Source organism: Chlorocebus sabaeus, chromosome 14 (assembly GCF_047675955.1).
Source record: "Chlorocebus sabaeus isolate Y175 chromosome 14, mChlSab1.0.hap1, whole genome shotgun sequence".
NCBI classification, from domain to species: Eukaryota; Metazoa; Chordata; class Mammalia; order Primates; family Cercopithecidae; genus Chlorocebus; species Chlorocebus sabaeus.
This window is the reverse complement of record NC_132917.1, coordinates 42524282-42551392: the sequence shown is the minus strand read 5'-3', so window position 1 is coordinate 42551392 and position 27111 is coordinate 42524282. Positions and strand designations below refer to the sequence as shown.

Below are 27111 nucleotides of genomic sequence, written 5' to 3'. Positions count from 1 at the left end.
TGGAGCTAGCCCCAGCCTCCCACTCCCCATTCCACAGTCAGTGCTAATGGGGGCAGGGAGAGGGGTGGACAAGGAGCCATGGGGAGGTACAGAGAGGGGAAATCAAGATTGTTCTGTTTGTGGGAAATGCCCCCAGGTCCCCATGCCATGGCAGTAGAAATTTGGCAGGGGCATCCCCTATGGGGCTTACTTCACCATGTACCCAGACTTGGAACCATCACAGACTTCGGAACCATCAGGAATCTGGGAGCAACTGAAAGCTGAACTGCAGTGGGCTTTCAGACACACAGCAGGCGGGCAGAGCACAAATAAGACTGGTTCCCTCCAGGCCACCAGCAGGGCGGTGGAGGTCTTCACTGACTCCCTGCTCACCTCTCCCGGGACAATGTCCTGTTGGCTCCACGGTCCCTGAAGCCAGAGCTGGTGGGGGCAGGGAGGCAGCCATCAGCCTCTATATGTAGTGGAGGAGGGGGTGTTCAGGGAGGGCTGTATGATCCTGAGAGCCACAGAACACAGGGCTGCAAATACTCTCCCGCACCTCACCCGACTGGACTTTCCTCCCACTTCAGGGTGTCTCTGGGCTTCCATCTTGCCCCTGCTGAGCCCTGCTTCTTCCTCTACCAGCAGCACAACCCCCAGGCTGGGCTCAGAAACCTCGTGTGGTCACTCAGTGCCCCGAGGGGGAGGGAAGGAGGGGAGGGCTGCAGGGTTCCCCTTGGCCTACAAACAGGAACACAGGGTGTTTCTCAGTGGCTGTGAGAATACTGATGAAACTCCCCGGATGTTGTGTCACCGTGGTGGGCGGCTGATAGTGCCAATCATCCCACTTTGTCCTGGCCACTCCTGCAGGGGTAGAAGACTCCAAAACCTTCTCTCAGGTCCTTGGCTCAAGCAGCCCATGGAACTTCATAACCTGAGTTCTCCCTCTCCCTCTCCCTCCTCCTCTGTCCTCCCTCCCTCCTTCCCTCCCTCACCCTCCTCCACTCCCTCTGCCTTTACCACTGTGGGGGAGTCCTCTGAAGGGCTCTGCCACCCCACCTCTTCCTCGCTGGTGTCTGCTTTCCTGGCACCGATCCTGGCCCTGGAGTTTGTCCTGGGCCTGGTGGGGAACAGCTTGGCCTTCTTCATCTTCTGTGTCCACACGCGACCCTGGACCTCCAACACGGTGTTCCTGGTCAGCCTAGTGGCCGCTGACTTCCTCCTGATCAGCAACCTACCCCTCCGCGTGGACTACTACCTCCTCCAAGAGATCTGGCGCTTTGGGGCTCCTGCCTGCAAAATCAACCTTTTCATGCTGTCCACCAACCGCACGGCCAGCGTCGTCTTCCTCACAGCCATCGCGCTCAACCGCTACCTGAAGGTGGTGCGGCCCCACCACGCGCTGAGCCGTGCTTCCGTGGGGGCAGCTGCCCGGGTGGCCGGGGGACTCTGGGTGGGCATCCTGCTCCTTAACGGGCACCTGCTCCTGAGCACCTTCTCCGGCCCCTCCTGCCTCAGCTACAGGGTGGGCACGAAGCCCTCGGCCTCACTCCGCTGGCACCAGGCGCTGTACCTGCTGGAGTTCTTCCTGCCACTGGCGCTCATCCTCTTCGCCATCGTGAGCATTGGGCTCACCATCCGGAATCGTGGCCTGGGCGGGCAGGCAGGTCCGCAGAGGGCCATGCGTGTGCTGGCCGTGGTGGTGGCCGTCTACACCATCTGCTTCTTGCCCAGCATCATCTTTGGCATGGCTTCCATGGTGGCCTTCTGGCTGTCTGCCTGCCGCTCCCTGGACGTCTGCACACAGCTCTTCCACGGCTCCCTGGCCTTCACCTACCTCAACAGCGTCCTGGACCCTGTGCTCTACTGCTTCTCTAGCCCCAACTTCCTCCACCAGAGCCGGGCCTTGCTGGGCCTCACGAGGGGCCGGCAGGGCCCAGTGACTGACGAGAGCTCCTACCAACCCTCCAGGGAGTGGCGCCACCGGGAGGCCTCTAGGAAGGCGGAGGCCATAGGGAAGCTGGAAGTGCAGGCCAAGGTCTCTCTGGAAAAGGAAGGCTCCTCCCAGGGCTGAGGGCCAGCTGCAGGACTGCAGTGCTGTGGGGGTAAAGGTTGCCGCACTCTGGCCTGGAGGGACAAGGCCAGCACACGGTGCCTCAAGCAACTGGACAAGGGATGGCAGCAGGCCAGGGTCCAGGCCAAAGCACTGGCAGGACTCAGGTGGGTGACAGGCAGAGAAACCCGCCTGGGCCCCTCAGTGTGTCCAGGATGGCGTTCCCAGAATGCAGAGGAGAGCAGGATGCCAGGTGGAGGAGACAGGCAGGGCGCTGTGGGCATGCCAGCTCAGACAGGGGCCTGCGCAGCTGCAGGGGCCAGAGGCCAATCACTGTCACAGCAGAGTCGCCTTAGAAATTGGACAGCTGCATGTTCTGTGCTCTCCAGTTTGTCCCTTCCAATATGAATAAACTTCCCTTCTAAATACATTTATTTGCAAGACCAAATACATGTCTTTAGTTCTAACCTGGGACTGTCAGTAGGCATCAAAGTGAGTGCCCCAAGGCGAAGGGAAACTTGGGAGAGAGTGGGGAAGCTATCCCGCAGCCCCGTCCCAGGGGGCTCTGTCCTTCCCAGAACTTCTGGGACGCCCTGGCATGCCCTGAAAAGCAGAACTGCTTTCCTGGGTGAGGGCCTCAGGCCACCAGGGCTCCAGGCCCTCGGGTACAGTTTGATGCTGAGGACCTAACATCCCTCCCCAGTTCCCTTAATCCACTTAGCCCAACCCTCTCATATCATGGACAGCATGCACCCCAGCTACTAAAGTCGTCAGGAATGGAAGTGAAAGCCCCGGAGTGTTGCACACAGACCAGGAGGGTGGTGTCAAGGGTCCGTGTGGATGCTGGGGAGGGAGCCAGAGAAAAAGTATCAGGCAGAGGGAGGCGGGCCTGGGAAGGATGGGCAGGTGAGTACCGGACCCCACCTCCACCGTGTATCTCCAGCCCACTCCCCTGTTCTGAAAATCTACCTGCTGCACTCAGAAACCTACCAAGGTACTGGGGTGCCACCTGGGCCCCCTCCAGGGTTGCTCTTCTGTCTCTCGGCTCCCCATGGGGCCCCTCTTGCCCCCTCACCTCCTACTGCTCCCTTTTACTCCCTGGAGCCACGCCTAGGGGTTTCTTCACGCCCTCCGTGAGCCGCCTCAGCCTGAGTCAGGTCTTTTAGAAAAGGCCCGCACACTCCTGGAGGGGTGGGGACTGAGCGGTTCCTTCGGGCAGATCCCCACCTGGGTTGCCAACACTTGCTGCCAGCTCAACACCAGGCACCTTTCCTCTGGTACCATCTCTGCCTCCGAATGTGCCCACCTGGGCTCAGGGCAGCTCCACGGGCCATTTCCTCAATCTCCTCTTCCCTGGACCCTTCTCCTACCAACTCCTCCCTCAAGTCCTCCCACCTCCCCCAGCACCTGCACTCACTTCTTCATGACCTGATGGAAGGGAAATGGGCAGATACTCCCATGGTTCACAGGCATGTCTGTAGTCCTGTCTTTTCCCATCAAGGGAGGGAGCAGAGGCCGCCCTTGAGGAGTTCCTGGGTAGATGCTGGTCACGGGGTTCAGGTCCGCACTCCTAACCTGCCCTGGATTCTCCTTGCCCCCCATCTTGACCCTGAGGACTGCTCCTCTGCTGATGTTGGGGCACGCCGCCCTTCCCCGCCTCTCCATCCTTTGCAAGGCCTTCTGTAAAGGGGGCTGGGTGCTCCCTCATGAAGCAGGCTTCAGGCTGCCCCCACATGGAGGTAGGACTGACTCCCTGGTCCTAACCATGGCCGCAGCCCACTGTACCCTTCTCTGGACTTAGTTCTCCATCTGTGAATAGGAATAGTGATCCTGGCCCTTGCCTAGCTCCAGGGGCTGGGGATGGGAGTAACTATATGCCCAGAGCACTTGGTGAGGAAGGCAGTTATGTGGAGCAGGGAGGGCAGAAGGAAGAGGAGTGGGAAGAGAAAGAAAACTGTGTTTAAGTGCAGGGTTTCCTAGAGATGTAGTAGTACCCATGGTGGTATAACGGGAGCTGGGGACAGGCTGAGACCCCGTTTCCTACATTTGGGTTCTAAATGGCATTTTGGTCTCAGGGACAGGCTGCACTATCCAGTGTGAATTTTGGGCAGCGTCTTCCACCTTTTTTTCTCTTCTTTCTCCTAACATAAACTGCCACCCTAAGAGAGGATCAGATGGTACGCCTTACATTCCTCCAGGGACTCCTGAGCAGGGGGGGCAAGCAGGCAGGGCTGGGTGACAGGCAAGCAGGCAGGGCTGGGTCACAGGCCAGCAGTCACTAACTTGCCAGTGTTTGCTGGGCACCTGCCATGGGCCAGACACTAAGCTACAAAGGCAGACAATTGTACTCTCACCTTGGGCCTCCCAGGCTAAGCCGGGGAGAGCCGGACCTGCAAATGGAACCAGTGCAATGCAACGCAGGGAGTCAGGGTCTTTTAGGTGGTGATGCACCCTGAGAGCAGAGGCTTGAAGAGCTGACTCCGCCTGGGCTGTCAGGTAAGTGATGCACATAAGCTGGATCTTAGAGGATGAGGAAGGAGAGAAGAGAAAGGCGTCCCTGGTACTGGAAGAGCATGGCCAGGGCATGCAGCTGTGGGAAGACTCAGTGTGCAGGGGCGTGGGGAGGAGATCACTGAGGCAAGAGAGTAGGAGGCCTACCACAGAGCTAGAGGATAGGCGGGAAAGGGAGAGGACCAGACCTAGAAGGGCCCTGGTGCCAAGCCCGGGAGTCTGGGTGGATCCTGCAGACAGTATGGCAGGAAAGGGGTGTTAAGTGGAAGATGATGATTGGTTTGCATTTTCTTCAGTTACTCTTGGCAATAACATGAGAGTAGGGGACGTGGGAGATGACGTATGTAGGAAATGTCTGTATTCCAAGCAAAGGCCTGAAGAAAGGCCGCAGCAGAGACCACAGAGGGTCCAGATGGGGAGGCTGTGTGGGTGACACACTGAGAATGCAGGTGGTGGAGCGGGTTTGGAGGTAAAACAAGTTGTAGGGGCTTGGAAGACACCCAGGCAAATATGTACAGTAGCACACTTCGGACTGGAGATAGGAGCAAGGATCTTCCACTCACCAGGGCTCTGGGAAACAATGTGGTCATCTGTTGAGAATGAAGAGAATCAAGAACCATCCTTTTAAAAATCCCTGCAAGTAAGGGGAGCATGTAGGAAAACCCAGTGAAATACTCAGAAAACAAACAAACACACACACAAAAAGCCTTTAAGCAGGAAAAAAACAGGACTGCAGAAGAAAAGAAGTCAAGGCAATCTTCACCCAAGTAAAGAGATTGCCCACTAAAAAGAATAGAATCAAGCCATCTTTTATGAAGGTAAAAGCCAAACATAAAATACCCAGACAGTCTGCAAAGTGCCTCCTGCAAGAACAGAGCATCATGCAGGAACAGAGCATTTTCAAAAGTGTTTCCTAATTACATATTGAAGAGAGTTGATCTGAAAACCAGTGTCCATGTCTGACACTGTCTGGTCAATTAACACTGGATGGACAACCTGGATTAACAATGCACTGTCTGGGTCTGTTTTTTAAAAGCTTTTCCAAAAGTGATAGGTTGTCATTGTATGAAATTTAATCATATGCAAAACATGTTCTCTATCATTTATGGATTCATACATATGCATTAATGGTATAAAATCATGTATGAGATGATAAACACTAAATTAAAGAGAGTACTTACTTCTGAGATGGAGGAAAATGGGAAGGGGCACACAGGTGACTTACTACTAGATCTGAAATTATCTTTGTAAAAAAAATCTGAAACACGACGATGAGTGACATCTGCATGTTACTTAGCATTGCTTTGGGTAGAGAATAAAGGGATCAGTGTTAACGAAGGAAGAAAATTCATATGGCTACAACAGTTTCAAATGCTCAAGAAAGCTCAAAGAGGATGACTTAAGAATAGCACTGGATTTAACAATTAGAAGGTCGTTAAATGTGACTTTATTGACAGCAATTTCAGTGAGTGGATGGGGGTGGGGGCAGAATGGAAGCCATAAAGTGCTATAATGGGTTGAGGAATTAATGAGATTTGAAGTAATGGAGACAACTCTTCCCCTTTCAACAAATGTGCCAGTAAAAGGAGAAAAGATAATAGCTTTAGATGAAACTAAGCAGAGGACAGATGTTTTGGTGGTTTGACTGTTCTGTTATTTGGTGGATTGGATGAAGATATTTTAAATACAGGAGGAGAAGGGAGAAAAGAAAAATATTGGGGAGGGCCGGGCGCGGTGGCTCAAGCCTGTAATCCCAGCACTTTGGGAGGCCGAGACGGGTGGATCACGAGGTCAGGAGATCGAGACCATCCTGGTTAACACGGTGAAACCCTGTCTCCACTAAAAAATACAAAAAACTAGCTGGGAGACATGGCGGGCGCCTGTAGTCCCAGCTACTCGGGAGGCTGAGGCAGGAGAATGGCGTAAACCTGGGAGGTGGAGCTTGCAGTGAGCTGAGATCCGGCCACTGCACTCCAGCCTGGGTGACAGAGCAAGACTCCGTCTCAAAAAAAAAAAAAAAAGAAAAAAGAAAAATATTGGGGAGGAGGGGAATGATGTTGGGGACTGGTATGTACCAGGCCTTCTTCTAAGCATTTTACACATATTAATTTTTTTAGTCCTGATGGAGATTGCATTATTATCCAATTTTACAGATGGAAACACTGAGGCACAAAGAGGTTGAATAATTTGCCCAAGGTTATCCAGCTAGTAAGTGGCAGTCTGGCCTGAGTCAGGACACTATTACAAGGCCCTAAGGGGGCAGAAGGGTGAATCCAGCTCAAGGGTGGCAGGAGGGTCTGTCCCCAGAAGATAGAGGCTGCCTCCTTGAGCTGGAGCAATGGCACTATTTCAGTAGGTCTTGGGACAGAGGGAATAAAGCTGAAGGGATTCTTAGAAGCTGCAGCTTTCAGGGGATAAGAGCTTAAAAAGTGGCAAAGGATTGGAAGAGTTGGTTCTGGAAAGAAGAAAACAAGCTCCCAAAAAACATAGAAAAGGGTCACTAAGCAAGTGGATCAAAGGGGCCTGGTGAGTTGAGCACCCTGACGAGTTAAGCTGTGAGGTCGTGAATAGGTGGTGTAGTTCCTCCAGCAACCTCTGCACCCAGGAGCAGAATCAGAAGAAACCGAGGGTAAAACTTATCCAGGGAGGGGCAGAAGAAACCTTCTAGGAAGGCTGATGATAAAAACCCAGTCCTGGTATGGAGCCTAAGGTCAGCCCCCTTGAGAGATATGGCATGCAACACTCCAAGCTACAGAGGAGCTTCCAGAAAAAGGGAGGTGATATTTGATTTTGCATTAAAAGCCTTAATTAAACAACCAACCAACCAACCAAACATTAAGAAGGCCAGGCGCAGTGGCTTATGCTTGTAATCCCAGCACCTTGGGAGGCCAAGGAGGGCAAATCACCTGAGGTCAGGAGTTCGAGACTAGCCTGGCCAACATGGTGAAACCCCCATCTCCACTAAAAATACAAAAATTAGCCGGGCATGATGGCGTGCACCTATAGCCCCAGTTACTTGGGAGGCTGAGACACGAGAATTGCTTAAACCCAGAAGGTGGAGGCTGCAGTGAGTTGAGATCACACCATTGCACCCCAGTCTGGGTGACAGAGCAAGACCATGTCTGAAAAAAAGAAAAAGAAAAAGAAAAAAATAAGCTTAGTGTCTCCTTTTAAGAAAATATTTCAGAAAGCCCAGTAAACAAGAGTCACAAATATATACATACTTCATAAACACAGGCTGGAGGGGTCCCAAGGGAGCCAAGCTTCACCCCCCCCCACCCCCATAATGACCTTGGCACAGCAGCTGAGACAGTCTACACAGCCAGCCAGCCAAAGAGCAAACCCTCTGCTGGGGCACAGCAGCCTTCCTCAGCACACCACCCGAACACCCCAGCACCCAGGTGCACAACCCAGCACTGGCCACAGCAGGGCACGAGCCACGCTGCCGGGTAGTTCACAAGAAAAAGGCTGCTTATTGCACCTCATACCTCCAGGCCTGGGGGCACAGGATCAAAGGCCTCCTACTGGGATGACCTGGCCTCATGAAACTTCCATGTCCCTAGGATGTGACTTATGAGACAGCAGAAGAAGATGCAGACCCTGGGGAAAGGCCTCTGAGAGTCTCAGTGCAGCTGGGGCACAGCAGACCAACTGGCCTGGCCTGTTACCTCCCGGGGGCCCTCGGAGCTCAAGGTTCTGAAACAAGGACCACCTGATGCTGGGCCTAGGGGTACACACACACAGTCTTACACCTGAGTCACCATCCTAGTAAAGAACAGCGTAAAACCAGGCAAAATTTCCAGGAATTTATTGGAAACACAATACAAATTAGTTAGTAGATGGCATCTTCTTACAGACAGACAGTCCACACTGTGGTATCATGCTCAGAACGAATTATCCTGGGGAAACACTCATGAGCATGGGTGTGTGCTCTGGGTTAGCTTCCCTGGCAGGGAAAATCAGAGACACGGTGCAGAGGAACAGGAGGGGTGGACAGAAAACTGGGACATGGCCTTCCTGGGGGGAATGGTGAGGAGGGGCTGCTAACTGGGTAAATTTCCCCAAAGGAAAACAGGGACAACAGTAAAGAATAAAGGCTTCCCCCTCCCTCCCCAAAACCGTTTCCTCCATGGCAGAGTAAAACAGAATCTCCAAACACCCACGGGGCAGCTCCTCCGCCTCCCCTCGCCAGGGACTTGGCAGCAGTGGGGCACGAACACCAGGCTCAGACATGACACCGAGTGCACCGAGGCCACGCACAGCCCCACCTGCTTGCCCTCAGCCTGCTGTTCTGCTCTGCTCTGAGTGGCAGGGGACTGACCTGGTGGGTTGCCTGTCCCAGGCTCCCAGGGCAGCTGCTTCCAACTGGGTTTCACTATTGTGAGGCACTTGCAGGACTCTGGAGGCCAAGAGGAGGGGAGAGACCGGGGTCCCCTCTCTCCGCCTGGGGAAATGTTTCTGACAAGAACCATGGCTTCTCAAGACTCCAGCTCCCACCAGAAAGGTCCGCGGTATGGCAGGTCCCCCAGTGGCCTTGGCCCCAGGCTCTGGTGACACGTCCTCCCATGGCGCCCAGCCAGTTTCAGGATGGGGGCAGCTTGCTGTTGCTGTTCCCACCTCTGGGTTGCCCCTCACTCCCCTGTTTTGCCTCTCAGCTTTTCTTGTTTTGTGTTAAACAAATCTCTGGATGAAAACCCCCTTTTGAAATCCATTTTCCTGGGTGGGCCCTGAGCGATGGAAACTGGGCTGTGCACAAGGGGAATTGTGAAGGGCAGGCTGAAACCTTCCGACAACACCCTCCAGCCGGCCCTCCTCTCTTGTGCACCTTTAAGAAGTGAAGGGTGGGCAGGCGATGACTGAGCCAGAGGGGGAGACGCCCTGCAGAGCCTGTGTCCTCACCCCAGGGGCATGTCTGCTGGGGGCTGAGCAGACAGTCTCTGCACGTCCACCCATGTGCTCACTGAACCACAGTGACATGCCACTGACACAAAGCAGCGACACCGTGGCCCCAGAAAGGGAGGGGGTGGTTGGGAAACCCTCTCAGCACCAAATGCTTCCCACAGCAAAGGCACGGACTAGAGGCGCCTCGGCATCCTTCCTCCATTGCCTGGGGGAGTCTGTCAGAACCAGGGGGCAGTTTCCAGAGACAACAGGAGAGCTTGAAGTCTCAGTCAATATAACCCTCCTAGGATGATGGGACTGCAGAACCATGAACTTTACTTACAAGAGGAAGGAAAAGCCTGCTTGGCACATGTAGCTCGAACAAGCTGTGCTTTTCCCAAAGCCAAATTTCAACTGGATAGACAGGAGGGGCCTCCCTTCTCCTGCTTCAGACCTGGCCTGACTCCTGTCTCCAAATCTCTTGGGCCTGGGTGAGAGGGCCTCTCCCAAAAGGCAGAGAAAATGAAGCTGGCAGCTGAGTCATGGGTAGCTAATTGTTTCCAGAATCTGCAGTCATCACTTAACAGGGGTTCAGAAAGAAAGTGAAAGGGTGAGGGAAGCATTTCCCCTTCTGGGTCCAAGTACGACGATAAATCCAGAGCAGGGCACAGACGGACAACTTTCCTGTGTCTTTTTCTTTCGGGAAGAAACATCCCACATGATGCGGCACTTGGAGAGCAAAGACCTCCTCCCAGGTCTCTGGTGAAGGGACCCATCAGTGGGAACCCTGAGAACACCTGCTTGCCACCTCCACCCATCTCACCAAATGCTTCTGACACAGGCCCCACCCTCGGGGCCCCAAGCCAAGACCCAGTACGGCTCCAAGAGTGGGTGGTGGTAGAAACACCCCATGATCGCCCTTGCAGAAGCCTGAGATGAGAACCAACTCCTCCTCAGAAAAGAAGCTGAGATGTCTGCAAAACCGCCCTCCACCTCACACACCACGCTCTCTCTGCCAAGCGGAGCCCAGCCTCCGAGGACACAGACATCTAGAGCATCATTACCCTTACTGTGTTACCTCGTTCTTCCCAGGGGGTCAATTCAATTGTAGCCACTCGGTCTTGCAACGACGACTTGGCTATCTGGGCCTCTCATACCTGCTATCCAACTGTCTCCCAGTAACCCCAGAGATGGCTGGGAGGTCAGACTCCAGTTGTCTTTCATGGGACTGTGACCCTGTGCCCCATGGCCTATGCCTGCAAACAGAGGGCAGGGGAGTTGCCAGCCTCACATCTGCCCAGGGAGCTCATCGGGCGCTGAGCTATTCCTATCCTTGCAGTTGCCAGCACAGAGCAGCTGAGTGGCCAACTGCGATGCCACCAAGGGCTGCTGCCGAGGGCAGGTGGGAAACGCCAAGAGCCCAAGCCAGAGGAGCAGACAGGTCCCTGGGGCCTAGGTCACATGTGCTCACAGGATGTTGGGCTGGAGGGGTGGGGTCATGGGGTTGGCCATACAGACTCATGCCCACAAACACAGTTCTCTCACTCCACGCCCCTGGGCCAAACAGAGTCTGTCTGCTTAAAATGAAACTAGGTCATTTGTGGCCTGCTGAAGGACCCACCTGGCAGCAGTTCTTCATCAGCTGGTGTGGCTGCAAGGGAACAGGGCAGTAAGCAAACGGCTTGTCACAGTGATACACACGCTTGGCACTTTTAACACCTGCTCTTGCTGGAGCTGTCTGGGACCAAGCAGAGCCGGGCAGAACACCAGCTTCTCTCCAACTACAAAACACAGATGATGAGTTTACAGGCTTATCTTTTGTCAGAACCTCAGGCAACTCTGTTCCTTGGAGGAGTAGGAGGGAGGGTCACATATAGGAATGCCGGGGGCAAACAGCAGATTCCCCCATTTCAAAAAAAAAAAAAAGTATGAAGCCTATGGAGAAAAAGCTGAGTGACGGTAACAGCAAGGACAGGGAAATACCATGAACCTCATAAACACTGGCACATTTCTTAAGAAAAATCCACTCAGAAAGATGCCATGGCCCTCCTGTACATATTTAGTAACTATACAGCATAAGACCGAGCTAAGCGGACACATGCAGGGTGACAGCGGCTCTGAGCTCGCAGCAGCCCCCCACTGCCAAGTGACCGCTGTTGCTGGGAGGGGCGCAGGGCGCTGCAGAAGGGAGGAGGTGGAGGGGTTCCCTCAGCCCCTCACTTCTCAGCAGGTCTCGCTCTGTAACAGCGAGGTCTCTGACAAGAAAGCGAAGTGCTGCTGATCCACACGTGGAGACACAGGATTTGGAACGTGCACTCCCACAGTTCCTTCCCCGCCCCATTGCGTCTCCATGGATGCACGCAGAGGTCTCCCACTGAAATGTACTGGGAGTGGGGCTGCCTCCTTCCCAGGCACGACTGTGAACATCAGCAGGACAGTGCAGCAAGTCTTGGATTGTAGAATGAATCAGGGAAAGCTCAGTCTGACACACAGCACGTGAGTTCTAGAAAAGGGAAGAAACAGGGTGAAGGTTAAACAAGTCCTGATGGTGGAGGCAAGATGAAAGGGAGGATGGACGCAGCCCTCCCAACATCACAACCTTCAGGGAAAGGAGGTTCAGCAGGAGGTCAAAGAAAATCTCATGACTAGGCCAGGTGTGGTGGCTCACACCCATAATCCCAGCACTTTGGGAGGCTGAGGCAGGTGGATGGCTTGAGGCCAGAAGTTCAAGACAGTCTGGACAACATAGCAACACTCTGTCTCTACAAAAATAAAAATAAAAAATTAGCTGGCTGTGGTGGTGCATGCCAGCTACTCAGGAGGTCAGCTACTGACCAGTAGTCCCAGCTACTCTGGAGGCTGAGGTGGGAGGAATGCTTGAGCTCACAAAGCCAAGGCTGCAGTGAGCTGTGATCGCACCACTGCACTCCAGCCCAGGTGACAGAGCAAGACCCTGTCTGAAAAAAAATAAAAATAAAAAAAAGGCTCACAACGTAGTTTAACGCTGGATCAAAGGGAAAGTTTAATTAAAGCCAATAAAATATATAACTGATACTGAAGGATGGAAAGATCTTAAAAGCTGGGTTTTGAATAGGTGGGTTTAGTGGTCACTGGAAAGGTGCTACAGTACACCAGGCAAGAGAAGAGACTCATGGAACTTCCCTGACGGATACTAAGGAATGGGGAACAGAGTTGGCTGGGAGGAGGCACGATCTCATCTGAGCTCATCATAATTAATCATAATGATGTGGGCACCCAGAGGCTATGAACACATTTCTTGTAGGAGGGGAGTGAACCTCACTCTCCCACAGTGTCAGGAACTATTCCTATGTCCCTCACTTCCACCCCCTCCACTTCCCCGAAAACCTTCAACTCTGACCATCTGGAGACTACAGTAGAAACAAGTAAATGAAAAAGCAGAAGTGGCCTGCAAACCACATCACCACCGTGTTGTATTACTCAGAAAGTTGTGAAAGCTTTTACTTAGTTATTAGGAAAGTGGCTAGGAGGGGTTGTTTGCTGAGAAGAGGTAAGATGCTCAGATATTCTCTGCCCCAGGCACACCACCCTGCAGCCAGGAAATGACCCAGCAATGCTCACCTTCACAGCCTCAGGGCATGCCGAGGAAGGGCTGCAGGATGGAGCAGAGCTGTGCTTTCACTTCATGAGCTTTTCTAGGATAGGGAAGATATATGTACCCAACTTGGTATTTGATATGAGCTCAGCAAATGTGTGTTAAATAAAGGCCCAGATAAATTCAGTTTAGGAATCAGGCTAACCTTGCTTTATTGAACACACTGTAGGTTATGTAACTGTCTTATTTAACCTTCAGCAGAATCTTGGGAGTGTCAGAGAGGTTAAGAACTTGCTCAAGGTCATAGTAAGTAAGCTGAGGAGTCAAGGTTTGAATTTATATCTTTAATTTGGGTCAAGTTTTTCCTACTACACCAAGCTGCTCATTCTCCATCCAGCCTAGTGTTCTGCTAACAGCCCAGTAAGAGCATCCTGACCTCCTCAGTGTCTAAATGGAAGGTTATGTATGTGTCAGCGTCTCCTAGGAGCTACTCTCTCTTTTTGTATTTAGTGGAGCAGGAGCTCTGTCATTCATCTGTCTAAACCCTTATGGAATTAAATCACCTATCAAAAGAGCTGCTTTTAATAGTTTCCCAAGTTTCTAGCCCGCCATGGAAAATTGTGCTTTTATTTGTGCCAATCTTGCCTGCTGCAGTTTCAGAGACAACCCTCTTCTCCTAGCATCTCAGGTTCTGGTGCCCAGGCTCCAATCTGCCTTCTCCACCCTGGCCACAGTTTTCAGTTGAGACAGGCCACCTCTCTGTATTCTAGGCTGAAGAATCCCAGTACTTACCACCTGCCCTTATCAGGTTATCACTTCACTCTCCTCTGCTCAGAGCTTCCCCAGATCCTCTGCATTTCCTTGAAGCAGGAACAAGAGCCAGATACAGAGACTCAGCACAGTAGCACAGGCAGAGAGCCCCAGGAGAGGTCTGTATCAATTCTCAGTCTCCTTCCTAGACCATGATGTAGCCCAAATCATTTCTCTTTTTGTTTATTTATTCTCAAATGTGTTAACCTATATTTGCCACTTTGGTATGTACTCACCCTGACAGACAGGCACTTATTTGGTTTTTTTGGGGTTTTTTTTTGCAAAATTTTCCCTAATGGTTTGACTACTCAGAAGTACTTGAAGTCCATGGACTTGGAGATTCTGCACTTGAATCAACCAGTCCAATGAAAACAGCCTAGCCAGCTAGTTGCTGCCTTCTGAGTTAGTTTCCTTCCCTTCTGAAAATCAGAGAAGAAACCATCATCAGAATTTTAGAGGCTAGAAAGCAGATAAATGAGTGAAAACAGACTATGCACTCAAGATAGACAGACTTGAAGTTTCAGTGTGGAAGGCTGAGGACCCAATTTGTCCAGAGAACCCCAAAGGGCTCATGAAATGATACGAGGTACCTCTGGAAGTTGGGGAGGGGACTGAAGCAAGGAAGAGGAGTTAAAGGCTCTTTGAGAAGCAGCTGGATCGCAAGAAGCTCTCCCGACTCCATACCACCAGGCAACTGGCTATGTCCCACCAGTCAGGACATTTATTCTCTGAAGAGGACAAAAACAAGTTTCAGGCCTAGGGGGCACTAGGTACCATGCACAACTAAGGACAAGGCTACAATTCTAACAGAGAGAGATCAAGTGAACCTATATCCACTGAATGGTGAGCCTCCAGCCTTCTTCCCATGAAGCTCTCAGAATGCAGGTAACAAACCTTTATCCTCTGGGGAACAGATAGGAAGAAACTTCTCTGGGGAATCTGACAAGCCCATGATAAAATACCTAAAGAAACTGACATTTATGGTCCAAACATCAGGCCAACCTGATCACCCTACAGTGAACTGCACTACAGGTTCTGCCAAGAACAGGCACAGAGGTTTCACTCTGATTTTTAGTCTCCTACTTTTAAACATTATTTGACAACAAAGGTCACCAGGGGAAAAGAAAAAAAAAAACAAAAAACCTCTAACACAAGTGTTAGAGACCAAATAACAAATAATCAACAGAAGAATACAAATTGGAAGAAACAGAGAGAAGAAATAGAGAAGAAAACTTAAAAAACAAAAAACACTGCTGGGCGCGATGGCTCACGCCTGTAATCCCAGCACTTTGGGAGGCCAAGGCAGGCAGATCACGAGGTCAAGAAATCAAGACCAGCCTGGCCAACATAGTGAAACCCCATCTCTACTAAAAATACAAAAATTAGCTAGGCATGGTGGCACGTGCCTGTAATCCCAGCTACTCAGGAGGCTGAGGCTGGGGAATCACTTGAACCCAGGAGGCGGAGGTTGCAGTAAGCCAAGATTGTGCCACTGCACTCCAGCCTGGTGACAGAGTGAGACTCCATCTCGAAACAAATAAATAAATAAATAAATAAATAAAAATAAAAGGCCACTATCATTAATATCCTCAGAGAAGAAAAGATCTGTGAAAGATATGTATCTATGAAACATAAATAGTATGTTATTTTTTCTTAACTGAGAGGAACAGGAGGGGGAAGCACATAGAAGGATTGAGGAGTTCTGCTTCCTATCATGGTAGATTAATTTGCCTAATCCTCCAGCCAGTAACAGTGATAAACTCTGGACAAAATATAAAGAACAACTGTTTGAGGCCAGGTGTGGTGACTCATGCCTGTAATCCCAGCACTTTGGGAAGTTGAGGTGGGAGGATCACTTGAGGTCAGGAGTTCAAGACCAGCCTGGCTAACACGACGAAACCCCGTCTCTACTAAAAATACAAAAATCGGCCAGGCATGGTGATGGCTACCCAAAATTCTAGCTACTTGGGAGGCTGAGGCAGGAGAATTGTTTGAACCCAGGAGGCGGAGGTTGCAGTGAGCCGAGATCATGCCACTGCACTCCAGCACGGGTGACAGAGCGAGACTCTGTCTCAAAAATACAATAAAATTTTTAAAAAAGAACAACTGTTTGAAAGTACTAGAGAGCAATCAAAATCAGGTAAAAATTGGAGGGGCTATGAACCTAGAAAAAAGTGAGACAAGGTAAGAAAAAGTGAGACAAGGTGAGAGCCACTCTTAAGTGTCTTTGCCTGTGAGCATGTTCATGCAGTACGAGATGAATATATTTCAGGCAGAAAGCTACAGCCTACTGGGCTGAGGAACCAGAAGTCAATGCAGCTGGAAACTGAGGGAAGAGATCTTACAGAGGAAGGAGACACAGAAGGGGGAGCCCTCAAATCTACATACAAACTCCCCTCACATTACTTGGTTATTTCTGAACTATGCAAGTACAGGGTGAGATTCCCAGGAGTCCAATGGAAAACATCAGCTAGAAGGCTCAAAGAGCCGAGCAGTGACTTCAGGAGCTGTCCAGTGCTGCGAAGACAGAATTTGGAGTTCAAATTCTGTGAAGTTAAAGGGGCCTGGTACACAACTTGGTCTTTCCACTGAAATCCCATGGGAATAAGGACAAAATTGAAATAGGTGAGGCTTAATAAAGCTTTAAACCAAACCTCCAATGTAAGTCCTTTCTAGAACAAAATTTGCCACTCTGCAAAGGAAAATAACATAATCCTGAGTCTTTATAACTCATCATTCACACTGACCCAGTATGCATTTAAAAATGATTGGACATAGCCAGCTGCAGTGGCTCATGCCTGTAATCCCAGCACTTTGGGAGGCCGAGGCGGGTGGATCACCTGAGGTCAAGAGTTCGAGACCAGCCTGGCCAACATGGTGAGACCCCATCTCTACTAAAAACACAAAATTAGCCGGGCATGGTGGTGCATGCCTGTAATCCCAGCTACTCAGGAGGCAAGGCTGGAAAATCGCTTGAACCTCGGAGGCAGAGGCTGCAGTGAGCTGAGATTGCGCTATTGCACTCCCGCCTGGGCAACAAGAATGAAACTCTGTCTCAATTTAAAAAAAAAAAAAAAAAAACAGATTAGACATGAGAAACAAGAAAATGCAACCCATAATCAAAAGAAAAAACAGTCCCTAGATTAATGGATAATTCAGATGTTAGAATTCGTAGATATGGACTTAAAATATTTACTATAAATATGCTAAAGAATCTATAGAAAAAGACGAGCATAACGGGTGACAAGGTAGGGAATTTTAGAAGTATAAAATAACTAAATGGAAATCTGAAAACTGAAAAATACAAAATCTAAAATGAAAAATGTGTTGGATGGGACTAATAGCAGCTTTGATACTGTAGAAGAAATAATCAGTCAACTTGATGACAGAACTCTAAAAATCATCCAAAATGACAGAGTACACACTGTATGACTGCATTTATATATAATTCTAGAAAACAGGCCAGGCACGGTGGCTCACGCCTGTAATCCCAGCACTTTGGGAGACCAAGGCAGGTAGATCACGAGGTCAGGAGATGGAGACCATCCTGGTCAATACGGTGAAACTTTGTCTCTACTAAAATACAAAAAAAAAAAAAAAAAAAAAAATGTAACTGGGTGTGGTGGCACATGCCTGTAGTCCCAGATGCTTGAGAGGCCGAGGCTGGGGAATCGCTTGAACCTGGGAGGCAGAGTTTGCAGTGAGCCGAGATCGCGCCACTTCACTCCAGCCTGGCGACAGAGGGAGACTCCGTCTCAACAAAACAAAACAAAACAAAACCTAATTCTAGAAAATGTAAATGAACCTATAGTGGCAAAAAACACATCAGGGGTCACCTGGGGGTGAGGTGGGGGAGATGGGGAGGGCAGGTGGGAGGATTATAATGGGGTGCAAGAAAACTGTTGAGGGTGATGATTAAGTTTATTATTTCGATTGTGGTGATGGTTTCCTGCTATATATATTTCAAAACTTATTAAATTGTTTATTTTAATAATATACAGTTTACCAAATGACAATGATATCTTAATAAAGCTATTAAAATGGTAATGAAAAATGGCTTTGTAGGTAGGATATAAACAAGCTCTGTGGGAGTTACATAATAACTGGTTACATGTTGGTCAAAGAGAGAGATTCTGTTTTCTGAGGCCTCCTCTTGAGGCTTTAAGTGCCCCAACAGTGTAACAAGCACTATGGGAGTTATCAGTCAGGAATTTCCCTTGTGCTTGTTAGACTGTTGGGGCCCCTCAGAGCTTCAAGAGCAGGCCTCAGAAAGCAGAATCTCTCTCCCTGACCTTCTCCTGCCCCCCTTTCACCTGCTCCTTTTTTTCCCCAAGGCAGACCTTAGAAACCAAAAACATATGCTAGTCTTCCACACCCCCACCCCTGTGCCTTTCTGTCTTGGAGCTCTGACCTACCTTGTCTTCTGTTGGCCAAAAGACCCTCATTTCAGAAGGGATCCTGCCCCCCAGAGGAAGGAATGCTATACAGAGAGGTCAAGAAGAATTTGAATAGAAGGCCAGGTGCAGTGGCTCATGCCTATAATCCCAGCCCTCTGGGAGGCTGACGCAGGCAAATCACCTGAGGTCAGGAGTTTCAGACCAGCCTGGCCAACACAGTGAGATCCCGTCTCTATTAAAAATACAAAAATTAGCTGGGCGTGGTGCATGCACCTGTGGTCCTAGCTACACGGGAGGCTGACAGGAGAATCGCTTGAACGTGGGAGACAGAGGTTGCAGTCACCTGAGATCATGCCACTGCACTCCAGCCTAGGTGAGAGAGTGAGACTCCATCTCAAAAAAAAAAAAAAGAAGAACCTGAACAGACAAGACTTGCTGCATGTCCCCCCTCAGTCCCATTTGTATTAGATTATACCATTTTGTCCAATCGCATTTCTACATGGTTGTTAATTGTGTCTACCCAATGAAGTCTCCATAAAAGGCCCAAGTGGGCAGAGTTTGGAGAGCTGCTGGAGAGCTGAATGTGTGGAGATTCTGGGAGGGTGGCGTGTCTGGAGAGGGCATGAAAGGTGCATACCCCTTCTCACATGCCTCGCCCTATGCATCTCTGCATCTGTATTTGTCATAATATCCTTCATAATAGATGGGTAAACATGTTTCTCCTGTTCTAGGATCTACTCTAGCACATTAATTGAACCCAAGGAGGGGGTTGTAGAATTCCTGATTTGTAGCCAGCCGGTCAGAATCACAGGAAAAACAGCCTGGGGCTTGTGACCGGCACTGGAAGTCAGGTGGCAGTCTTATGGAACTGGGGGAGCCCTCAGTCTCTAAGTTCTGACACTCTCCAGGTAGACAGTGTCAGAATTGAATTGGAGGACACCTAGCTTATGTCTGCTGCAAAACTGATTGCTTGCTTGGTGTGTGGGGGAAAATCCCCACACATTTGGTCACAGAAGTCTTCTGTGTCAATTGTTGTTCAGTGAGAGGACAGAAAATAAGCAACTGCTCTGAGTGTGTTTTTCCCCTTAATAGGATTTTTAAAATCTGTGCTCTAACAACATCTGCTGGCTTTAGAGATGCTGTAAGAATCATTCTATTTCAAGTTTAATAAAACCAGAAAAAAGTTTGTTAAAAAACCTAAAAGCCACGGAAAAATAGAGAAAACTGGTGTCACCATATTAAAATCAGACAAAGATTTCAAGACAAGGAGTATTAACAGAGATAAAGAGGACCATTTCAAAAGGACATAAAAATCCTAAATATAAATATACCCAATAACAGAATTTTTCAATACCTGAAGCAAAAGTTGACAAACTAAAGGGATAAACAGATACATCTGGTTGGCATATAAAGTTAAGAAAGTCTCAGCTGGGTGCAGTGGCTCACGTCTGTAATCCCAGTACTTTGGGAGGCCAAGGCAGGAGAATGGTTTAAGTCTGGGAAATCGAGACCAGCTTGGGCAACACAGCAAGATCCCCTACCCCCATTCTCTGTAAAAATAAATTTTAAAAACTATTTTTTTTTCTTTTTTTTTTTTTTTTTTTTTGAGACAGAGTCTGGCTCTGCCACCCAGGCTGGAGTGCAGTGGCTGGATCTCAGCTCACTGCAAGCTCCGCCTCCTGGGTTTACGCCATTCTCCTGCCTCAGCCTCCCGAGTAGTTGGGACTACAGGCACCCACCACCTCGCCCGGCTAGTTTTTTGTATTTTTTAGCAGAGACGGGGTTTCACTGTGTTAGCCAGGATGGTCTTGATCTGACCTCGTGATCCGCCCGTCTTGGCCTCCCAAAGTGCTGGGATTACAGGCTTGAGCCACCGTGCCCGGCCTTAAAAACTATTTTTAAAAAAGGTTGAGAAAGTCTCCTAGAAAGTAGAATAAAAAGACAGAGATGATTGGCTAGAGAGAAACAATAAGAAAATCAGAGGGCCAGTCCAGGAGGTCCAAACAATATCCTACCCTTTTTTTCCTGCTGAATGTTCAGTCCCAGATGACTTAAATGTGGTCAGCCCTATTTTCCCAAACACTTACTCTTGGTCTTGCTCACTGGCTGTCCTAGAGGGGCTCACTCAGTTAAACCGGAATCAGAACATTACAGAAAGGGTCTTCTTAGGTCTCTTCTTTGGGAATCTCCATCTAACAAAGTTAACTTCAAGTCTGCACCTTGGTTTCACATTAATCACTTTTCATACTCATTTATATGTCATCACTTTTCATATTCACTTATATGTAAATAGTTGCTGATAAAAATAAATATCTGGCTGATAGAGGAAAATGCATAGATTATAACTCAGATGTTTTCTGAGCTTAAAGAGTGCTCAGTCATTTGAAAGGGAAAAGAGAAAACAGTGAAATAAAATAACAGTGAGCAGGGCTGAGAAGCTTGGACCCAGTGGAGGTTTCCAAATCAACTAGACTGTGACAAATTCTTCCATTTCCATTGCCCTGGGGGCTCTGCAGATTCACAAGGCTTCTCCTCACTTCTTCAAGAGGACCTGAACAGATTGCTCAGGGGGATGCCTAAATCAATCGGTTTCTGGGATTGTTCTTTACTTCCCTAGGGTGTCAAGAGACATTACCGTACTGATATCCCAATGGCTTTCTCAGACAGTTGTGCCCGCTCTTTTGATGGATGAGTCAAACCTCTTCTAAGTCAAATCCTCTTCTCAGATACCTAATCCCCTCCCTCTGCTGTCTCCTTCCCTTTCTTTTCGCAAACCTCTACTCCTCCTCCCAAAACATGTGAGACCTAGCTCTCAAGTCAGAGCTACACTTTCCTTCTCAGAGGTCACCCTCTATGGGTCACTGAGAATGGGGGAAGGGGAACAGAGGGTCAGGTTAGTTAGTTTACCTGCAGGTAAACAGAGACAATTATTGAGGAGGCAGTGAACCATGGACTGCTGTCACTCTTCTAGGACCTCCATACTGCTGAGAGGGTCTCAAGTCTAAGCCTCTTAGGGAGTCACACACTAGTGCTTCCCTCAGAGACATGATAGAAGTACTCTCTGGGAGAAGCTGTGATATTAGTAAACCCAGGAATGGTCCCAGGGGTGCTAATTTGGCATCCTTCTAGAGTATTCTAAAACACCAAGTTGTTGACTACTTATGCCTAATGCAATTGGATCTGTCTTCCTCATGGCTTCAGAGGTGGAGAGATCATCTGCTGCCCTCAGACAATGCTTCAATAGTCCCAAAACCCTCTCAATACATAAGGTACTCCGCTATATTGCTTCCCATTCAGTAACCCTGGGGGCATAATAGTCCTTTATGAAATATTTTTTTGAATCTTAAAGGTTTTAAAAATATATTTAACCAGGTTATGACACTACCCTTTGAGACAAGGAGAGCAGAGGTTAGTCTAGGGACACTTGAGTTCTTCCAGAGACAATGTTTTAAAAGATTTTTTAAAAACTGCAGTCTTTTGAAATGGCATGAGTTTTTGACAGAAGGCAGCCTGGGCCTAAGCATGCCTAAGAGTGCCATCAGCTGTCCCTGGCAGTCTATTTTTATTGGAATTTGTGAAGACAGCAGATGCATTCCCAGAGCTCACTCACTGGTACAATGGCTCTCACCACCACCCATTTCCCAGGGTTGGGATGCCAACAGTTAGAATTGTTGAATCACTGATTTCAGACTCAAGTCGTCAGAAGGACAATCTTCACACTCCAGATCATAATATTGTACTTACAGAGGCATCTACATTAGATACCCTCTTCATGGAAGTCTCAAAAATGGTATACTCAATGCAGAAAATAAATAAGAAATATAAACAGATCTACAGTGTACTCACGTGCCCTAGGGGAAATAAGCCAGAGGACAGCAAATTCAGAAGGGCTTTATTGTACAATTCATCACTTTCCTTGGCTCAGATGCCTTGACTCTGTCACACTGAAAACTCACCTCTCTTCTGAGCCTGTTGCTGACATGCTGAGTCCTGCTTCAGTACGCCTGGAACCAAAATCTATGTCATCTTGGAAAAAGGTTAAGAACACCTCCAACCGATGGTCTCTATCACTTCAGAAGAAGTCTTTCTCAAGGTCCCCATCTGATGAAGACTGAGATAGCAGGCAATCGCCTTGTCCCTGTGCATTGGAATGGAAGATCTGCAGACTGAACAAAGCTCAAGTAGCTGTCACTGTGGGAAGAACCAAGGGCATCTTCTTAAGGGTCAGGAGAGGATGAGAGGCCTGTACAGCCCATCCAACTTTCTTCTCTCCAGGATTCTTTCTGATTCAGCCTTCATCTGAATAAGATTCTACTGTCTCAAGGTCAGGATGTTCTATCTCCTCTACTATAGGGACTCTGATAGAGTAGCCCACAGGGAGCTAAGTGAGTCTTTCCTATAAACCTAAATTCCTGCCTTTAATGCTCCTCAAAATAACTTAATCCAAGGGCAGTTCCTCTTTATAGATACTGGGGCCCTCTAATGTACAAATATCCATTGGAATATAACCATCTACCTTCAAGCAAATCCGTAAGTCATATTTTGAAAATCATACTTTTAGGTAAGAAATAAATATAGTTATAAGGAAGGTACTGAAATATTATTTATATACAGCTCTCAGGACTATAAAAATGGTTGATATCTTAGAAATTTTCCAAATAAAACTTTAATAGAAGCTATTCTTTAAGGCAGAGATAGAATCTTAACACTTGATGAATACCTACTATGAGTCAGAGACTATGCTGGGAAGAGGATATAATTCGATTTAAATACATTTCACCTTTAGGTGATTCTGTGAATTTTCTCTTCTTTCTTTTTTTCCCTTCTCTCTCTAACATTCATAATATAGCCCCTATGCCCCAACTTCCAGAAAAATATAGTTCCTATACCCCCCAACTTTCATATTTGGTATATCGGCAGACGAGTTTCACACAGGCAGAAAATGACGGTGAAGGGGTTTTATTAAAAAGTGATAGCTTCAGCCAGGCACGGTGACTCATGCCTGTAATCCTAGCACTTTGGGAGGCTCAGGCGGGCAGATCACCTAAGGTCAGGAATTTGAGACACACCTGGACAACATGGTGAAAGGCCATCTCTACTAAAAATACAAAAATTAGCTGGGTGTGGTGACAGATGTCTGTAATCCCAGCTACTCTGGAGGCTGAGGCAGGAGAATCGCTTGAAACAGGAGGCAAAGGTTGCAGTGAGCTGAGATCACACCACTGCACTCCAGCCTGGGAAACAGGGCGAGTCTCCACATCAAAAAAAAGAGAAAGAAAGAAAGTGATGGCTTTATGGTCTGAGCAAAGAAAAATACCCCACTATATTTCTCTATACATTCACAAACATACCCATTTCCTATATAAAGAAAATATGAACATCTCCTATGTACAGGAATATGTAGTTTTATTAAACTTTGCTTTATTGAGCTTTACAGATTCTGTGCTTTTTTAAAAATTGAAGCTTTGTGGCAACTCTGCATTGAACAAGTCTACTGATACCATTTTTCCAACAGCACATGCTCACTTAATGTCTCTGTGTCACATTTTGGTAATTCTTACAATACTGCAAGCTTCTTCTTTATTATGTCTGTTATGTTGATCTGTAATCAGTGATCTTTGATGTCACTATTATAATTGTTTTGGGCCACAAGCCATGCCCATATAAGATAGTAAACTTAATCAATAAATGTGTGTGTGCTTTCTTGAGGGGAGCTCTGAAAAAACTTTTTTTTTTTTTTTGAGACGGAGTCTCGCTCTGTCGCCCAGGCTGGAGTGCAGTGGCCGGATCTCAGCTCACTGCAAGCTCCGCCTCCCGGGTTTACGCCATTCTCCTGCCTCAGCCTCCCGAGTAGCTGGGACTACAGGTGCCCGCCACCTCGCCTGGCTAGTTTTTTGTATTTTTTAGTGGAGACGGGGTTTCATTGGGTTAGCCAGGATGGTCTCGATCTCCTGACCTCATGATCCGCCCGTCTCCACCTCCCAAAGTGCTGGGATTACAGGCTTGAGCCACCGTGCCCGTGTGAAAAAAACGTTTTTTAAATAAAAAAGTAAATGCTGTGTGTCCTCTGACTGCTCCAGCGACTGTCCTTTCCCTGTCTTTTTCCCTCTCCTTGAGCATCTCTATTCTCTGAGACACGACAATATCTAAATTAGGCCAATAAATAACCCTACAATGGCTTGTAAGTGTTCAAGTGAAAAGAAGGGTCGCACATCTCTCACTTTAAATCAAAAGCCAGAAATGATGAGCCTTCATGAGGAAGGCGTATTGAAAGCCAAGAGAGGTTGCAAGCCAGGCCTCTTGCACCAAACAGTTAACCAAGTGATGAATGCAACTTGGAAAAGTTCTTGAAGGAAATTAAGAGTGCTACTCCAGTGAACACATTAATGATACCAAAGTGAAACAATCTTACTGCTGATAAGGAGAAAGTGGCCTGAATAGAAGATCAAACCAGGAACAACATTCCCTTAACCCAGAGCCTAATCCAGAGCAGGACCCTAACTCTCTTCAATTCTATGAAGACAGAGAGAGGTGAGGAAGCTGGAGAAAAAAAGTTTGAAGCTAGCACAGGTTGGTACATGGGGTTTAAGGAAAAAAGCCATCACCATAAACATAAAAGTGCAAGTAAAGCAGCAAGTGCTGATGTAGAAGCTGCAGCAAGTTATCCAGATCTAGCTAAGATCACTGATGAAGGCAGCTACGCTAAACAACAGATTTTCAATGTAGACAAAACAGCCTTATACTGGAAGAAGATGCCATCTAGGACTTTCACATAGCTAGAGAGGAGAAGCCAATGCCTTCAAAGCTTCAAAGGACCTGGTGACTCTCTCGTTAGAGGCTAATGCAGTTGATGACTTTATAAGTTGAAGCCAGTGCTCATTTACTATTCCAAAAATCACAGAGCCCTTAAGAATTATGCTTAATCTATTCTGCCTATGCTTTATAAATAGAACAAAGCCTAAATGATAGCACCTCTGTTTACAGCATGGTTTACTGAATATTTTAATCTTGCTGTTGAGACTTACTGCTTAGGAAAAAAAAATCAAAATATGGCTGCTCATTAATAAGGCACCTGGTTACCCAAGAGCTCTGATGGAGATGTTCAAGGAGATGAATGTTGTTTTCATGTCTGCTAGCACAACATCTATCATCCATTCTGGGATGGATGAACAGATGGATGAATGAATGGATTCATTCCTTCATTCATTCATTCAAGATAGAGTCCTGCTTTGTCATCCAGGCTGGAGTGCAGTGACATGGCTCACTGCAGCCTCGATCTCCTGGGCTCAAGTGATCTTCCCACCTCAGCCTCCTGAGTAGCTGGCATTACAGGCCATGTGCTACCATGACTGGCAAATTTTTGTATTTTTTGTAGAGACAGGGTTTCCCTATGTTGTCCCAGCTGGTCTTGAACTCCTGGACTCAAGCGATCCACCTGTCTTGGCCTCCCAAAGTGCTGGGACTACAGGTGTAAACCACCATGCCCAGCTAAGGAGTAAGTTTAACTTTTAAGTCTTATTTAGGAAATACCTTTTGTAAGGCTATACCTGCCATAGTGATTCCTCTGATGGATCTGGGTAAAGTCAACTGCAAACCTGCTAGAAAGGACTCGCCTTTATAGATGCCATTAGAACATCAGAAATTCATGGGAGGAGGTCATAATATCAATACTAACAGGAGTTTAGAAGAAATTGATTCCAACCCTCATGGATAACTTTGAAAGGTTCAGGACTTCAGTGGGGGATGTAACTGCAGATATGGTGGACATAGCAGGAGAATTAGAATGAGAAGTGGCACCTGAAGATATGGCTGAATTGCTACAATCTCATGATCAAACTTGAACAGATGAGTAGTTGCTTCTTATGGATGAACAATGAAAGTTGTTTCTTGAGATGGAAACTACTCCTGGTGAACATGCTGTGAACATTGTTGAGATGAAAATAAAGGATTTAGAATATTACATAAACTTAGTTGGTAAAGCAGTAGCAGAGTTTGAGAGAATTGACTCTAATTTTGAAAGAAGTTCTACTGTGAGTAAAATACTATCAAAGAGCATCACATGCCACAGAGAAATCTTTTGTGAAAGGAAGAGTCCATTTGATGTGGCAACTGTCAATGTGGTCTTATTTTAAGAAATTGTCACAGCCACCCTAAGCTTCAGCAACCACCATCCTGATCAACAGTGGCCATCAACATTGAGGCAAGACCTCCCAGCAGCAAAAAGATTACGACTCACGAAAGCTCAGATGATCAATAGCTTTTTTTTTTTTTTTTTTAGCAACAAAGTATTTTTAAAATTAAGGTATATACATTGTTATTTTATACATAATGCTATTGCAGACTTAATAGACTATAGTAGAGTGTAAATACAACCATTGTTTGTTTGTTTTGAGACAAGGTCTTACTCTGTTGCCCAGGCTTGGGTACAGTGGTGTGATCTTGGCTCACTGCAGCTCCGACCTCCCAGTCTCAATCGACCCTCCCACCTCAGCCTCCCGAATAGCTGGAACTACAGGCACATGCCACCATGATCAGCTAATTTTTATATTTTTTGTAGGGACAAGGTTTCAGCATGTTGCCCAGGCTGATCTCAAACTCCTGGGCTCAAGCAATCTGTCCTCTTGGCCTCCCAAAGTGTTGGTATTAGAGATATGTGCCATCACACCCAGCCAACATAACTTTATATGCACATGTGACTTGCTTTATTGTGATATTAGCTTTATTGCGGTGGTCTTGAACTGAACTCACAGTATCTCTGAGGTATGCCTGTAAATGCTGTACTCGATATACAAATCTGGGCCTGTATTCATCGAGTGGAAAAAACACTACATTTGGAGTTTAGATCCCATCTCTGCTACTTTCTAGCAATGTGACTTTGGGCAAATTCTTTAACCTTCTTGAGCTTC

At 47.9% G+C, this 27111-nt stretch overlaps 2 protein-coding genes across 9 annotated transcripts in view; one reads left to right on the top strand and one right to left on the bottom strand.

The window, feature by feature from the left end:
* The first annotated feature begins 567 nt into the window (after positions 1-567).
* On the top strand, positions 568-2458 carry OXER1 (oxoeicosanoid receptor 1). The gene has a single exon (XM_007970812.3). It carries the CDS (start codon positions 782-784, stop codon positions 2051-2053), a length of 1272 nt encoding a protein of 423 aa, XP_007969003.2. The 5' UTR covers positions 568-781; the 3' UTR covers positions 2054-2458.
* A 5877-nt stretch (positions 2459-8335) lies between these two features.
* Positions 8336-27111, bottom strand: part of MTA3 (metastasis associated 1 family member 3) — a 259198-nt gene continuing 240422 nt past the window's right edge. For 4 of the 8 annotated variants that reach the window (XR_012095274.1, XR_012095271.1, XR_012095272.1 and 1 more), the window contains exons 17-18: positions 13025-13858; positions 8336-11927 (exon numbers count right to left, since the gene is read on the bottom strand). Coding sequence is in view for 3 of the 8 variants with exons in the window: in XM_038006849.2 (XP_037862777.1) it covers positions 13830-13858 (29 nt within the window). In the remaining 5 variants the exon portion in view is untranslated. The remainder of the gene's footprint in view (positions 11928-13024; positions 13859-27111) is intronic. The other 4 variants (XM_038006850.2, XM_038006852.2, XR_005243315.2 and 1 more) reach the window with 3 other exon arrangements.